At 50.9% G+C, this 15,894-nt stretch overlaps 1 protein-coding gene across 2 annotated transcripts in view; it reads left to right on the top strand.

Annotated features, from left to right (window-relative positions):
• Positions 1 to 15,894, top strand: part of ARL15 (ARF like GTPase 15) — a 96,953-nt gene that overhangs the window by 3,356 nt on the left and 77,703 nt on the right. Inside the window, exon 1 of one of the 2 annotated variants that reach the window (XM_068107618.2) lies at positions 7 to 205. The exons of the other annotated variant lie outside the window; for it this stretch is intronic. Coding sequence (XP_067963719.2) covers positions 152 to 205 — 54 coding nt within the window. The 5' untranslated portion in view covers positions 7 to 151. Of the gene's footprint in view, positions 1 to 6; positions 206 to 15,894 lie in introns of those variants that run through there. 2 annotated transcript variants of the gene reach the window in all.

Genomic DNA, 15,894 nt, shown 5'->3' with positions numbered 1-15,894 from the left:
AGGCGGGGAGTAGGCGGGGGCGTGGTGAGGACGCGGCGTCGGGCGTCGTGTCGGCTCGTTGGACGTTCGGCGGGAGAGGTTGCGATATTGCCGACGCGGTACGCGGTTACACAAAGTCGGACCGGCCGTGTAGTGGACGTGGCCGCGGACCATGAGCAAGTGTGCGCGCGTTAGTAGTTCCTGTTGTAGGATCGCCTTGCATTCGGTGAGGAGAGCAGCGAGCGTCGGCATTTGATGTGAAGAACTTGTGTTGTGGAGAGTGTTTATGAGGGGCTTGGCAAATGGGAACGTACTTATTCCACATGGGGGATTGGGAATGGTGAATGTGTGTGGCAGTGAGTGTGGAATCTGAAGGGAAGATATAATATTCGTGATGTTGGAAATGGGGCGGAGACCGGGGAGGGGGAGTTTTGGACGAGGAATTGGGTTGGTGGATGATTGAGTGTAGAATGTGGGAGCATTGGGGAGTAGGAGGTTGGCAATGTGAGGAGGTAGGAGGAAGGTTGGGAATGGGTGGGGAGGAGGAAGGTTGGGAATGGGTGGGGAGGAGGAAGGTTGGGAATGGGTGGGGAGGAGGAAGGTTGGGAATGGGTGGGGAGGAGGAAGGTTGGGAATGGGTGGGGAGGAGGAAGGTTGGGAATGGGTGGGGAGGAGGAAGGTTGGGAATGGGTGGGGAGGAGGAAGGTTGGGAATGGGTGGGGAGGAGGATGGTTGGGAATGGGTGGAGAGGAGGAAAGTTGTTGGGAATGGGTGGGGAGGAGGAAGGTTGGGAATGGGTGGAGAGGAGGAAGGTTGGGAATGGGTGGGGAGGAGGAAGGTTGGGAGTGGGTGGGGAGGAGGATGGTTGGGAGTGGGTGGGGAGGAGGAAGGTTGGGAATGGGTGGGGAGGAGGAAGGTTGGGAATGGGTGGGGAGGAGGAAGGTTGGGAATGGGTGGGGAGGAGGAAGGTTGGGAATGGGTGGGGAGGAGGAAGGTTGGGAATGGGTGGGGAGGAGGAAGGTTGGGAATGGGTGGGGAGGAGGAAGGTTGGGCATGGGTGGGGAGGAGGAAGGTTGGGAATGGGTGGGGAGGAGGAAGGTTGGGAATGGGTGGGGAGGAGGAAGGTTGGGAATGGGTGGGGAGGAGGAGGAAGGTTGGGAATGGGTGGGGAGGAGGAAGGTTGGGAATGGGTGGGGAGGAGGAAGGTTGGGAATGGGTGGGGAGGAGGAAGGTTGGGAGTGGGTGGGGAGGAGGATGGTTGGGAGTGGGTGGGGAGGAGGATGGTTGGGAATGGGTGGGGAGGAGGAAGGTTGGGAATGGGTGGGGAGGAGGAAGGTTGGGAATGGGTGGGGAGGAGGAAGGTTGGGAATGGGTGGGGAGGAGGAAGGTTGGGAATGGGTGGGGAGGAAGGTTGGGAATGGGTGGGGAGGAGGAAGGTTGGGCATGGGTGGGGAGGAGGAAGGTTGGGAATGGGTGAGGAGGAGGAAGGTTGGGAATGGGTGGGGAGGAGGAAGGTTGGGAATGGGTGGGGAGGAGGAAGGTTGGGAATGGGTGGGGAGGAGGAGGAAGGTTGGGAATGGGTGGGGAGGAGGAAGGTTGGGAATGGGTGGGGAGGAGGAAGGTTGGGAATGGGTGGGGAGGAGGAAGGTTGGGAATGGGTGGGGAGGAGGAAGGTTGGGAATGGGTGGGGAGGAGGATGGTTGGGAATGGGTGGGGAGGAGGATGGTTGGGAATGGGTGGCGAGGAGGAAAGTTGTTGGGAATGGGTGGGGCGGAGGAAGGTTGGGAATGGGTGGAGAGGAGGAAGGTTGGGAATGGGTGGGGAGGATGAAGGTTGGGAATGGGTGGGGAGGATGAAGGTTGGGAATGGGTGGGGAGGAGGAAGGTTGGGAATGGGTGGGGAGGAGGAAGGTTGGGAATGGGTGGGGAGGAGGAAGGTTGGGAATGGGTGGGGAGGAGGAAGGTTGGGAATGGGTGGGGAGGAGGAAGGTTGGGAATGGGTGCGGAGGAGGAAGGTTGGGAATGGGTGAGGAGGAGAATGGGTGGGGAGGATGAGGATAGGAGAATGGGTGGGGATGATGAGGATAGGAGAATGGGTGGGGAGGAGGAGGAGGGGAGAATGGGTGGGGAGGAGGAGGAGGGGAGAATGGGTGGGGAGGAGGAGGAGGGTTGGAGAATGGATGTGGGAGCATTGGGGAGTTCTCCATTCATAGGAGAATGGGTGGGGAGGATGAGGATAGGAGAATGGGTGGGGAGGATGAGGATAGGAGAATGGGTGGGGAGGAGGGGAGAATGGGTGGGGAGGAGGAGGAGGAGGGTTGGAGAATGGATGTGGGAGCATTGGGGAGTAGGAGGATGGGAATGTGAGGGGGGAGGAGGAAGGTTGGGAATGGGTGGGGAGGAGGAAGGTTGGGAATGGGTGGGGAGGAGGAAGGTTGGGAATGGGTGGGGAGGAGGAAGGTTGGGAATGGGTGGGGAGGAGGAAGGTTGGGAATGGGTGGGGAGGAGAAAGGTTGGGAATGGGTGGGGAGGAGGAAGGTTGGGAATGGGTGAGGAGGAGGGATGGGAATCGGTGGGTAGGAGGAGGATAGGAGAATGGGTGGGGAGGAGGAGGAGGAGGGTTGGAGAATGGGTGTGGGAGCATTGGGGAGTAGGAGGACGGGAATGTGAAAGGGGCGGGGTGGGGGGAGTGTAGTTAATAAAGTTGGGAAAAATATATCCATTGCTTACAGGTTAATTAAGTTATTTAAGTAAATAAGTTTTGAAAAGTTAAACAGAAGAAACGGACAAAAAAAAAACAGATATGTAGTGTTGGTGTTGTTGAAATAGTGTCAGTTTCAACATCCTTTAACCCTCTGGAGTCTTATTATTTTTTATTTTTTTGTATACTGAATCGAGGCTCGTGAAAGAGCTAACATTTATTTCACAAACAAATCAACCAGACAAACAAAATATACAAAAAGAGGGAGCGGAAGACGAGATGGGGAGAGAATGGGAAGCACACAACCACAACATTTGAGAGCAGGGAGAAGTGTGGGAGGGAGAGGGCTTGGGGGGAGGAGGCGTGGGAAGGGGGGGGGGAGAGGTATAAAACACAAGGGGACCGAAATTAGCGGGGTTAGAAAAGATCAAGGTTTTGGATGGGGGAGGATAAGAGATGGTGGTGAACAGCTGTTTTAAAGACCTGGAGGGTGGAGTGGGATTGAAGAGAGTGAGGGAGTTTGTTCCAGAGGCGGGAGAAAAGAGGAGTGAAGGTGAGCAGAAAGTCTTGATTTTGGCAGTTTAACCATAAGAGGGTTGCAGGCAGATCTTGTGCGACCTGTAGGAATATTTGGGGGACAGAGCCCAGAGAGAGCTGGGGGGGCAAGGCCAGAGAGGAGTCGGTAGAAGACGGAAAGACCACCAACCTGCCTGCGGTGAGTGAGTGAAAGGCCTTTGGAGTTAGCTTCATCGTGGGAGATTCCAATGATTCTGAACGCTTTGGTTTCAACAGCGTGAAGACGAGCTAGGTGTGAGGCAGGAGCACCAGACCAGAGGGGAGAGCAGTATTCCATAGAGCTGCGGATGAAAGCCTTGTATGTGGTGAGGAGCTCAGGTGTGCCAAGGAAGGACTTCGCACGACGGAGGATGCCCAGTCGGCGACTGGCTTTGGAGGCCAGATTTGAAATGTGGTTTTCCCAGGAAAGATCATGGCGAATAGTGAGACCCAAAAGCTTGAGTGACAGAACTTCTTGGAGAGGATTATTCAGAAAGTGGATGGGAGGGTTGTCCAGTCGGTCTTTTCGGAGAGACATCGTAAGAGTGTGAGATTTATCAGGATTGAAAGACATGTTCCATTTGTTTGCCCAGTCTGTGATTTTGTCCAGGTCTGCAGAGAGTGAGGAGGCTGCAGACTGCCGATCTGAGGGATGAGGAATGGAGCGACAGAGTAGAGTCGTCAGCAAAGAGATAGAGAGGATTTTCAAGAGAGTCAGAGAGATCATTGATGAAGACCAGAAAAAGTACAGGGCCCAGAACACTACCTTGGGGAACTCCAGCCTGAACAGGAAGAGGAGATGAGAGAAACCCATTCAGGGCCACACGTTGACTACGACCAGAGAGGAAGTCCGCCAGCCATGCGTGGAGATTTCCTTGGATACCAAAGGAGGGGAGTTTGGTGAGCAGAGCAGGGTGCCAGACCGTATCGAAGGCACGTGAAATGTCAAGGGAGACACCTCTAATTTCCTGTTTGGCGTTGAGGACCTCCATCCATTGTTGAGAAAGCAGAAGCAGCATGTCCAGAGTAGAGTGACCAGGTCTGAAACCAAATTGATGATCAGAGATCAAGCCATTGGAGAAGAGGAAAGATTTCATATCTGAAGCAATGATGGATTCCATGACTTTGCTGATAATTGGGAGAAGGCTGATTGGTTTGTAGTTGCTAGGATCTGTTTTTGCACCTTTTTTGTGCAAAGCGGTGATGTTGGCTGATTTCCAAGCAGATGGCAGATGACCTTGAGCAAAAGAGAGGGTGAAGAGAACAGAAAGAGGGAGTGAAAGAGCGGAAGAACATGATTTTAGGACCCGTGGGCTGATGCCGTCAGGACCAGTTGCAGAATCAGAGGCGAGGGTTGCCAGAAACTTTTCCACCTTGTCAGGAGGCATTATTATTATTATTATTATTATTATTATTATTACTAGGGCATGCCCGTACTATATATTGTTGCGAATATGGAATTTGGCCTCCATATCCGCTTGTAAATATTCCCCTATTTCCCCAATACTCCCCAACTATCCCCAATCCCCCATTCCCTAGTCCCATTGTCTGTAAACAACAATCAGTAGAGCCGACCTTCCCCTTTTTCCCCCATTAAATGTCGTGCCCAGGTCCACCGCATCACACGTAGACAACTTTCGGACATCTTGCTAGTTATTCTTAGTCTATGTCAGTTAAGGACTCGTTTCCATTAATTATGACTCTTCGTTGCACCAGAATGTGATTATATGGCACCAGTAGTGAGTTTAGGACCTTTCCCATACCTCCTTCCATCTTCTTCCCCAAACAACAACAACAACAACAACTACAACTACAACTACAACTACAACAACAATTACAACAACAACGACGCTCCGGACCATGCGCTCCACGGGGTTACCACGAAGGGGCTCCTTGTCAGCTCCTCGTCAAGGGCGGAGCCGGTAACCCCCCCGCACGCACCCAATGAGAAGCAACGTGCCGATTCCACGAGGCGGAGCTAACGAGCCGAGGGCGTGTCACTCCCCGCCGGATATACGCGGCCACGTAGCGGACGTGACGTCAGATGCGCCCCCAGCCTGAGCAGACAAGTCACCATCTCCGAGCGCTGTGACCTTCCCGCATCTCTGGACCGGACCGAGTCGATTCTGCCTCGAGCCCAGGTGCACCTGGAGCCATCGATTCTGCCTTTCCTTGCCATCAATCCCCGTGTGAGTCAGCCTTTTGTCCCGTTTATCTGTCGTCTGTTGGGAATAATATGAGTGTGTCTAAGTGCTTGTCTTTCTATGCTGTACCTCTTGTAGTTGTAATCTAACCTTCCGCCTTAATATAACCTCCTCCGGAGGTCTTGAGAACTGAACCCTGGGTGTCGTGTCATTTGAAACCCAGCCGTGTGTCCTTTTCCTTTATTGCCTTTATTGACCTAGCGTAGCGCGATTAGTCAACGTTCGAGTATAATCGGGTAACTTGTGCAGACGTGGTCATACCAAAACCGCTCGGTAAATAACATCTAAGCCACGTCTGTAACAATATATATCTAAAATTATATCCCCCCCCTCTATTTACATGAAATGGTTTGGTCCAAAGCGAACGGCTTGCGAGTACGGTGACAATCCCCCCCCCCCCCCCCCTCTATTTACATGAAATGGTTTGGTCCAAAGCGAACGGCTTGCGAGTACGGTGACAATCCTCCCCCTCTATTTACATGAAATGGTTTGGTCCAAAGCGAACGGCTTGCGGAGTTTGGTAAAGAAATCGCCATAGCGTGCACAAACGCGCAGGAAAGCGAAAGAATCGCAAATTAGTTTTAATTAGTTTTAAAACATAGTTTAACGGCAACATAGTTTGCCAACGTGAAATAAATGAATACGCTCTCAAATGTGCCGTCCGAGGCAGAGTCTGTTCGCCACGTTCGGCACACGTGATAGCTCGCTGCTCTCTGATTGGTTGAATCGTTTTTTGGACATAGCTCGGTAACTACTTCTCCGATTAATATGAAACCTTGAAAAGGCACATCCTCGGGTCCCCAGCAATATACCTGGCAAGTTTAAAGTATATCGGACCCGTGGTTGTCGAGAAACAGCGGTCACAGACATACAGACATACAGAGATTACTGGAATTATAGATAGATTATTATTATTATTATTACCTAGGTCCTAGGTGTAACGCTTGTTATTATTATTACTCTCGCCAGGGAGTAGTGTGTGTGTTCGTATGTGTTTGTGTGTGTTTGTGTGTGTTTGTGAACAAGATATCTGGAAAAGTTCTGAATGGATTTGGATGAAAGTTGGTGGGATGATTGCCCTTGGGATAAGGAAGAATTGATTATTTTTTGGTGAACCGCAGGATATTATTCCAGATCCAGGAATTTGTTTTGGGAATTTTTTTACCATTGGAAGATAGGGCTCATTTTTTTAAACATTATCTTCTATATATTCTATATTTAACATTGTGATATGAAGATAGTTTTCATATTTGTTGTAAATGTAGTTTAAACTCGTGGTTATGCGTTAGAGCGGTGTATTGTTTAGCAGCGTTGTCTTCAATGTTCATTTTTTTTTTCTATTATAGACATATTCTGTCATTTTAAAACCACCAAAGTGTGTATTAGTTTTCCCCGTTTCATAAAATGTATCGTTTGATACATATAATGCTTTAAAACTGTTTTTTATTTTTTATTTTTTTTTACCTCAGAAGAGATATAATAGATATCAACATTTACCTCGGCGAATGTCAATCGCGGTAGCAGTATTTGATGAACTTATAAAGACTTAAGTGACTTATAAGTGTGACCAGCATGTGCACGGGATTCTTCCCAGAAGAATGAGTGGTCGCATTAGCTTGCACGACTTAAAATGAGCGAGTTTTGTTTTCACGTTTGGGCCAGTTTTACATGTTGTATCCCTAAGGAATGAAACAAACGTTTTTCCTGGCTTACAATTTTATTTGAAGTCACACATGCCTCAAAATACACTCACTTATATAGAATTGAACGCTGAATCCGAAAATGTAAGTGAAATTGCCTTGTTTTTTTAAAACATTATCTTCTATATATTCTAAATATATAGCTGTGCAGTGTCTGTCTTGTGTTGTCACTGAACTACTCCCTTGTGGAGCTGTGCTCCCACGTCGAACTCCAACAATATGGACGCGACAACGAGCTGAGTTTCACAGAGCTGTTTATTCCGAGCTCGGAACGAATGCACTGAAAATGGCTACCCCGAGCGGCAATATAGTGTTGCGGAGATGAGGACTGTATATTTTTTGATTGTGTGCTGTACTATTATTATTATTGTTTATTCTGCGCCCCCCTACCTCCGGAGCTGTGTAAAGGTGAAAGGGCATCCCATAATTAGTCCACAAGCATACACATCAGCCAAATAATAGAATACCCCTGTTGATAGTTATCTCTTATTCTGTGTTTTAGGGTAAGGCTGTGTCTCCCATTAATTGAAGTACTCCATTGCACCAGTGAAAGAGAATAGATCCCCTTTCCTTCCCATCCCCAAAATCTCCCTTTCCTTCCCATCCCCAAAATCTCCCTTTCCTTCCCATCCCCAAAATCTCCATTCCCTTTTACATCCCCTCTCGTGATTGCCAACCCTCGATTGCCAATTACATCCCCTCTCGTCATTGCTGAGCCCTCGATTCCCAATCACCTCCCCTCCAATAACCGCCATTGACCACGAGGCAGGGTCGGAGAAGAAAGGCGTGTCTCCACCTCGTCATAGAGGGGAGGAGGGGCGTACCCGCCCGTCGTCATCGAGGGGGGAGCCCGAGGGTCGCGCGACCAACCAGGGCCGAGGTGAGCACCCCGATGGGCGTGTCCAAAACGCCGGCGGCGTAATCGCTGGAGGCGCTATAAAAGGCGCGAACGGAAGTGAGTGGTGAGTTGGTCTGAGTTGGTTGAGAGTCGGTCGTCAAGTGGACAGTGGTGAAGAGTCAGTCAGTAGAGGTGGTGGTCAAGTGGTTGCGTTGGTTGCGGTGAGGAGTCGGTGGTAAAGAGTGAGGGACCAAGAAAGAGTTGAGGGTGTGGACCAACGAGTCAGACAAGTCCTGGGAACGCAGCGGAGGCCGTCGCAGCAAGAACACCCAACAGCCAAAGGGGGCCTGAACGGCGGTTTGGAGCAGGACCGTAAAGGAACGGCGGCTGCTAAACGCGCCGGTTGAGCTGCAGGACCCCCTTGGACCTTTCCTCTCCCTCCAGCCATCCACCTCCTGCCTTTCCACCCTTCTTGTGTACGTGAGTTTGTTTTGTTTGTTCTGTCCCTGGGTATTTAATTAAGTCTGTAGGTAAGCTAAAATTTGCACTGTGTCACCTGCGTCTTATGTGTTGTAAATAAACCTTGATTGCTCCTTTTTGCTTGTGTAAATAATAAATCCAATTACTCTTCTGTCCGTCTATTCGTTTTATTCCTTTTCCTCTTGCATTTCGTCGTTTCAGTCTTTTCCCAGATTGGGCAGCTGTGGTGCGATACGGCCAAAGTTCTGGGTGAATCGGGTGAGTCAGGGATCCTGTAACGGTCGCGGCAATACCACCGCTCGGTAAATAACATCTTAATCCGCGATCAGTAACAATTGGTGTCAGGAGTGGGATTCGGGGCCCGAACCAAATTTTTAAAACATCTAGGAAAAATTTGGTCAAAATTTGGAGCGGACGAAATTTGTTTTGTTTTAAATCAAAACCCGAATTTTGAAATCGCGCCATGGCTGGTCAAGGCGACGGGATGCCGGTGGGAGAGATAGACGGGGTAGAATCGACCCAGGACCTCGGGCAAATGTATGTGGAGAAAATGGTGGAGGAGAGTAAAGAAGGTGTGGTTGAGGGGGTATCAGGTGCACAAAATGGCGCTCTCGCGCACGAGGTTTCAGGCGCGCAAAAAGGCGCCTCGCACGAGCGCGGGGTAGCCGCGCCCGCTGCGCAAATAGCGGGAATTGATGTGCGGGACCTCATGGCGCAGATTAATGCAACCATACTAATGGCAAATATGGGGCTAGAAGCAAAAATGGATGCTCAGGGTGAGCGAATGGGACAAATGGGAAACCAAATGGGGGTAATGAGGGACGAAGCGAGGGGTACCGGTGAGGGGTTAGACAAGAAATTTGGGAAGTTAGACAATAATTTTGAGGAGTTAGACAAGAAATTTGGGAAGTTAGACAATAATTTTGAGGAGTTAGACAAGAAATTTGGGAAGTTAGACAATAATTTTGAGGGGTTAGACAACGGGATAAAAGAGGTGAGACATGGGTTAACGGGGGTGGAAAATAGAATGGCTGCCCAGGAGAATCAGATAGAGGGGATGAAAAATGGGTTAATGGGGCTAGAAAATAGGATGGAGGACAAAATGCGGGAAATAGGGGAACAATCTGCCAGGGAAATCAAACGAATGGGAAACCAGATAGAGGAGGTGCAAATCGGGGTTGAAACCAAACTGGATGCTCAGAGGGATGAATTGGGACAGATGAGGGCGGCATCTACAAAAGAAAGGGAGGAGATGAAAGAGGAGATACGACGAGGTGTAGGTGAGGAGGTTTCAGGGCTACGCGAGGAGGTAAAGCGAGGTGAGAAGCGTATGGAGAAAGAAGTGAGAAATAATACGGCAAAGTTACAAGGGGGAATAGAAGATCTGACGGAGGAGGTGGAACAGCTGACAGAGGGACAAAAAGAACTAGTGGAGCAGGTTCAAAAGAACACTGCGGTACTAGGAGGGTTAAAGGCGACACAAAAAGAAATTAAAAACGAATTAATAGCGACACAGAGGCAATGTCAGATGGTACGGGAGGAACTGACAATGAGGGTGGACGAGGTGACAGAGATAATGGAGACAAAGGACCGGCAGGTGAGGATGCACATAGAGACGGTCACGGTAGCCTTAGAGGGCGAACTTGAGGAGACGCACCGAGAAATAAAAGAGGTTAAACAAAAATTAGAGGAAGTGGAAGAAGAGGTGAGTGAAATTAAGAAGAGACGGACAGAAACTAAGAGAGAAATCCAGGAGGAGGTGATGGAATATGTGCAAGGTCGGTGCTCAACTCATGATGTGATGCTCACTAACCAAATAAAGAGTTTGCAGGTGGCAAAGGAGGTGCGACGGCGAGGTACGGAGGTGAGTGGCAATGTATATGATGTGAGGAAAGCTTCAGTCGGCTTGGGGATTGGTTTGGATCCGGGTGTTCGTGAGAGGCCGTTGGTGAAGTGTGCGACAGGTCTGGTGTGCGAAAAAAGAGGTGTGCGAGAATGTCCGACCATGGGGTGTGTGAGGAAAAAGTGCACGCCGAGGAGTGAGTGTGCCGTCAAGAGTGAGTTGGTCGAAGCGCGTGTGCGAGGGGGTACATGGAAGCGCAGTGTGGTAAGTGTTACGGAGGAAGTAACGAAAAAGTGTGCGCAAGAGGATGCGTGAGAAAGGTGTGTAACGGACGGGTGCATGGGGAAAGCGCATGCTGTCAAGAGTGAAGGAGAATGCACGCCTGTGGTGAGAGTTACAGAGGATGTAACGAAAGAGGATGCGCGAGAAAGGTGTGTAACGGACAGGTGCATGAGGAAAGAGTGCGCTGTCGAGAGGAAGGGTGAGTGCGTTGTCAAGAGTGGTGGTGAGAGTAGTGAGAGTGGCACGGAGCGTGAGTTGGTTGTGACAGGTGAGCGAGGATGTACACCTGGAATGGAAGGATGCACACCTGGAATGGTAGAGCGTGTGTGGGAATGCACATTTGAGTTGGTCGTGAGGCACGTGGTTGGGTGCGCGGGTGAGAGCACACCTGTGATTGTCACAAAGGAGGTGACCGAGAAAGGGGCGCGAAGAGGTGTGTTGGTGAGGTGTGCGAGCGACGAATGTGTGCCAAGGTGTTCGGTGGTCAGGTGTGTGACCAAGTCGGTGAGCGGAGTGAGTGTACCGAGGTGTGTAAGAAAAGGTACAACGAGGAGCATGGAAACGGCTGCATGTATGAGCAAGAAAGGGGTAGCGTATGCTTGTAAGCGTGCAGGTGAAGCATCGACGGTAACCGGGTTAAAGGTTAGAATGACTTATAGCCGAATCGGGCCCTCAGTGCGCGTCGGGCAGCTTCGCGTGCCGCGAGGACCAGCGGGGATCCGAACCACGGCGGTTTCGAAAGAACCGCCGTACGCGATCCACGCTGTGCCTCGCTTGGAACGGCCGCGTCCGGGCTCCACTAGGCGGAGCGGGCAGCCCGATAGGAAGGGTCGTCATGGCGACCACTTTCTATTGAGACGTGCCGGCAGGTCGAGATCGGGACATTGGATGGCTCCACGCCGAGGTGGTGCGTGGGATCTCGGCCCGGGAAAGCCCCCGTCCCTGCCACGAATGCGGGACGTATCCAGCCGCTGGCACAAAAGAACCCGCGTTCATGGCTCGGCGGTACGAAGCCGAGCTTTAGAAGGGAATTGGCGCACCGAGAGGATGTAATAAGTAGACGGGTGATGAGGATAGTGTTTTGGCCCCGAAATTAGAAAAAAGCAAAATTTGATGATGGTAGAGTGATTGGCAGAATTTTTGATTGGTTGGAATTTGGACGAGCAAAATTTATAGTGAGAGACCCCCGATGTGGTGGGATGGCAAATCCACCATCCCTCACGAAGTGGGGCAAATGCGCAATAGATTATGGGGTGTATGGCAGTGGAAACTAGCCCGGGTGGGTTAGGTTATATTGATAGGGATCTAGCGAAGATGACATTAGGTAACGTTAAGTTTAGTTAGTGACTGATACCTGTAGTGGGGACGCAGGTAGATTAGTGTGGATGATAATGACGTGGGAGCGCAATAGTTTAAAGGGACGACTGGGAAGCGCAAGTTTCAGAGGGGAGTAGTTAGATGAGATGATGCCGTGTGTGTGAGGATTGAACAGGTGTGATTGCACAGGTGTGCAACTGAACAGGTGTGTGGAGCAGTGTATGAGGGAGTAGTGGTGATGTGTGTTGTGTTGACCAACTGGTCCAGGAAGAGGAGGAGGGTGCAGGTGGCACCAGGTGATTGCACAGGTGTGCAACAAACAGGTGTATGTGGCTGTGTGGAATAAATGGAGTATTGGAATGGATGGTCGTGGAGTGAGTATGGTGGAAATTGTGGAGTGGAGTGGATGGTGCGAAGGTGTGAATGGGGGAAGAGTGGACCCCCATCACGGATACCCGGGGCGGGTAGTGTAAGTGTTAGGTAGAGGGTACAGGTAAATTGTGGTTGGATATTGGCATCTGTGGTGCGAGGTGAAAGAATGGTATTTGGATGGGTGCATTAGTGTTGTGGAAATGGCTGGGCGTGTAGCCTGTTAGTGTGTGTAGTTGGTTTGGGCACTCCACCACTGTGAGGATGTCGGCCAGGTGAGGCCGCAGGTGGGCTCTGGGAGCCGGTAGTTGTGGATGGGGCCTGAGGATCCGGAGGACGGACCCGGGTAGCCCAGTGCCAGAGGGCACCAGGGGGTGACAGAGCCAGGAGAGGGCCTGCCCCAGTTAGTTAGGTTAGGGTGAGGAGCTAGGTAAGCTCGGGTGGCAACTGCAGTGGTGGAGGTGTGCAGGTGGGTAGACCTGCTGGGAGAGCTACACGTCGCAGCCCAGAAATTGTGCGAGGCACCGGGAGATGAATCGGGGGAGTGAGACCCCAAATTGAGAAGCACCACAGTTTGGTCAATGGGAATTGGTTTTTAGAACCCATAGTATAAGTTGGCCAATGGATTGGCAGGGAAAGACCCCGGGTAGTGTAAAGTGTGTTAAAGTCATTTAGAGGATAATTAGGATGAAGTCTCCTCGCACCATCTGCATCCACTCACCTGAGGTGACAGGTACTCCGCACCATGCCATGTTTAATTATTTTTGATGCAAATGTTTTGGAATGTGAGACGCATCATGACGTGGGTGTGACATTGTGCTTTGATGTTCCATCTCTGCCTCCTTATGAGGATTGATGATGAATTTGGTGATGGCAAATTTTGAAGTAGAGGGATTGTGGAGACGAATTTGGTATAGGGGAAATATGGGGAAGACGTGACAGTAGTGACGAATTTGTAAATGTGTAGATTTTTGTACATATGGGGTAAGGGCAAGGGTAGGGTAGGTGACAGGGGGGTGACGTACGGTAGGGACGAGCTTTCTCACTTCGCCCTCCGTACGCATTTCGCCTTGCATTGCCTTATTGATGTGTACCCTTGTGACCTTACCCCTCGCTCAATTGTCTTTCCCCTTTTGTCTCCCACATGACCTGTGCACCACTGGGTGCCGCGGGGAGCGTGCGTGGGTCGGCCATTGTGCGCCCAAAATTCCCAGAACCAGCTGTCTGCATCGATGTACCACATTATGGACCACATGTCTGTGGCCGAGCACCACCTATGGACCCCATGGGTTGGGGCATGGCCCCTCTGCTGGAACCGGCCATGAGGGCCCGAAATCTTGCTGGCGGACCTTGGCCACAGGGCACCGATGCCCCACAGGTGAACCACACGTAGTCGGCCCCTGTGGGCCATAAATAAAATAAAAACGGACACGTTAGGTGCATTCTTTTATTGCAAATAGGCCGCCAGCAAGGGAAGATGACAACACCAGGAAAATAATAATAACCAGCAGAGGGAGCCGAAGAGCAAGAGATCACCTGCAGGGTTAGGGGTTGTTTTTATTTTTATGGAACACTGATGAACTATGGTGACTGCACCGATTGGTGCTTGGGTGTGTATTGGTGCGTTTTTGGGTGCTTTAATGGTGCGTCGATGCAGAGCAGACTGTCTCCCCCCCAGAAAGAACAATTACAGGTCCTGGGTTAGTTTTGTAAATAAAAGTAGCGTCAAGTGTAAATAATGCTTCCCACCGTCAGTGTGTAGTTTGAAGACCATTCCGCAATTCGGTTAACTGTGGGCGTAAGTCTGTTAGGCAGGGTGCAATGGAGCAGCGGGACACATTTATTTATGTCGCACTCAGGGTCAGGTTAAAAGTAGAGGGAACTACACCTACGTGTCACACTAAAAGTAAAAGTTGTAGGCCCGGGACGTGCCTAAGAGGAGGAGGGTGCAGTGTTGCGGAGATGAGGACTGTATATTTTTTGATTCTGTGCTGTACTATTATTATTATTGTTTATTCTGCGCCCCCCTACCTCCGGAGCTGTGTAAAGGTGAAAGGGCATCCCATAATTAGTCCACAAGCATACACATCAGCCAAATAATAGAATACCCCTGTTGATAGTTATCTCTTATTCTGTGTTTTAGGGTAAGGCTGTGTCTCCCATTAATTGAAGTACTCCATTGCACCAGTGAAAGAGAATAGATCCCCTTTCCTTCCCATCCCCAAAATCTCCCTTTCCTTCCCATCCCCAAAATCTTCCTTTCCTTCCCATCCCCAAAATCTCCCTTTCCTTCCCATCCCCAAAATCTCCATTCCCTTTTACATCCCCTCTCGTGATTGCCAACCCTCGATTGCCAATTACATCCCCTCTCATCATTGCTGAGCCCTCGATTCCCAATCACCTCCCCTCCAATAACCGCCATTGACCACGAGGCAGGGTCGGAGAAGAAAGGCGTGTCTCCACCTCGTCATGGAGGGGAGGAGGGGCGTACCCGCCCGTCGTCATCGAGGGGGGAGCCCGAGGGTCGCGCGACCAACCAGGGCCGAGGTGAGCACCCCGATGGGCGTGTCCAAAACGCCGGCGGCGTAATCGCTGGAGGCGCTATAAAAGGCGCGAACGGAAGTGAGTGGTGAGTTGGTCTGAGTTGGTTGAGAGTCGGTCGTCAAGTGGAGAGTGGTGAAGAGTCAGTCAGTAGAGGTGGTGGTCAAGTGGTTGCGTTGGTTGCGGTGAGGAGTCGGTGGTAAAGAGTGAGGGACCAAGAAAGAGTTGAGGGTGTGGACCAACGAGTCAGACAAGTCCTGGGAACGCAGCGGAGGCCGCCGCAGCAAGAACACCCAACAGCCAAAGGGGGCCTGAACGGCGGTTTGGAGCAGGACCGTAAAGGAACGGCGGCTGCTAAACGCGCCGGTTGAGCTGCAGGACCCCCTTGGACCTTTCCTCTCCCTCCAGCCATCCACCTCCTGCCTTTCCACCCTTCTTGTGTACGTGAGTTTGTTTTGTTTGTTCTGTCCCTGGGTATTTAATTAAGTCTGTAGGTAAGCTAAAATTTGCACTGTGTCACCTGCGTCTTATGTGTTGTAAATAAACCTTGATTGCTCCTTTTTGCTTGTGTAAATAATAAATCCAATTACTCTTCTGTCCGTCTATTCGTTTTATTCCTTTTCCTCTTGCATTTCGTCGTTTCAGTCTTTTCCCAGATTGGGCAGCTGTGGTGCGATACGGCCAAAGTTCTGGGTGAATCGGGTGAGTCAGGGATCCTGTAACGGTCGCGGCAATACCACCGCTCGGTAAATAACATCTTAATCTGCGATCAGTAACAATATATTTCAAATTCAAACAGTAAGCCACGCCTCTCAACGGGGCGTGTTATGCAATCCGAGTGACCGCCCGCTGATTACGTCACCGGCCGGTACAAGAGAATTGTGTCCGGTAACCGCTACATGCGCCCCCCCAGAATTCACTTGTACAGGGAGAGTCAGTTTGTGGGGGGCCTTAATGACCCGGCCGAAACGACCCCTGGCGATTCGTGTGGGGGTGGGAGGCGGCTTGGCGGCGGATGGTCGGGCGGGGGGCTTGGTCGACGGGGGACGGCCCCGCCGTGGAGGAAGGGCCAACCGTGGAGGTTGG

The sequence above is a fragment of the Myxine glutinosa genome, chromosome 2, assembly GCF_964187855.1.
Source record: "Myxine glutinosa chromosome 2, kmMyxGlut1.1, whole genome shotgun sequence".
NCBI lineage: Eukaryota > Metazoa > Chordata > Myxini > Myxiniformes > Myxinidae > Myxine > Myxine glutinosa.
The sequence above is the reverse complement of the archived record's forward strand: the minus strand, read 5'-3'. Positions and strand labels throughout refer to the sequence as shown.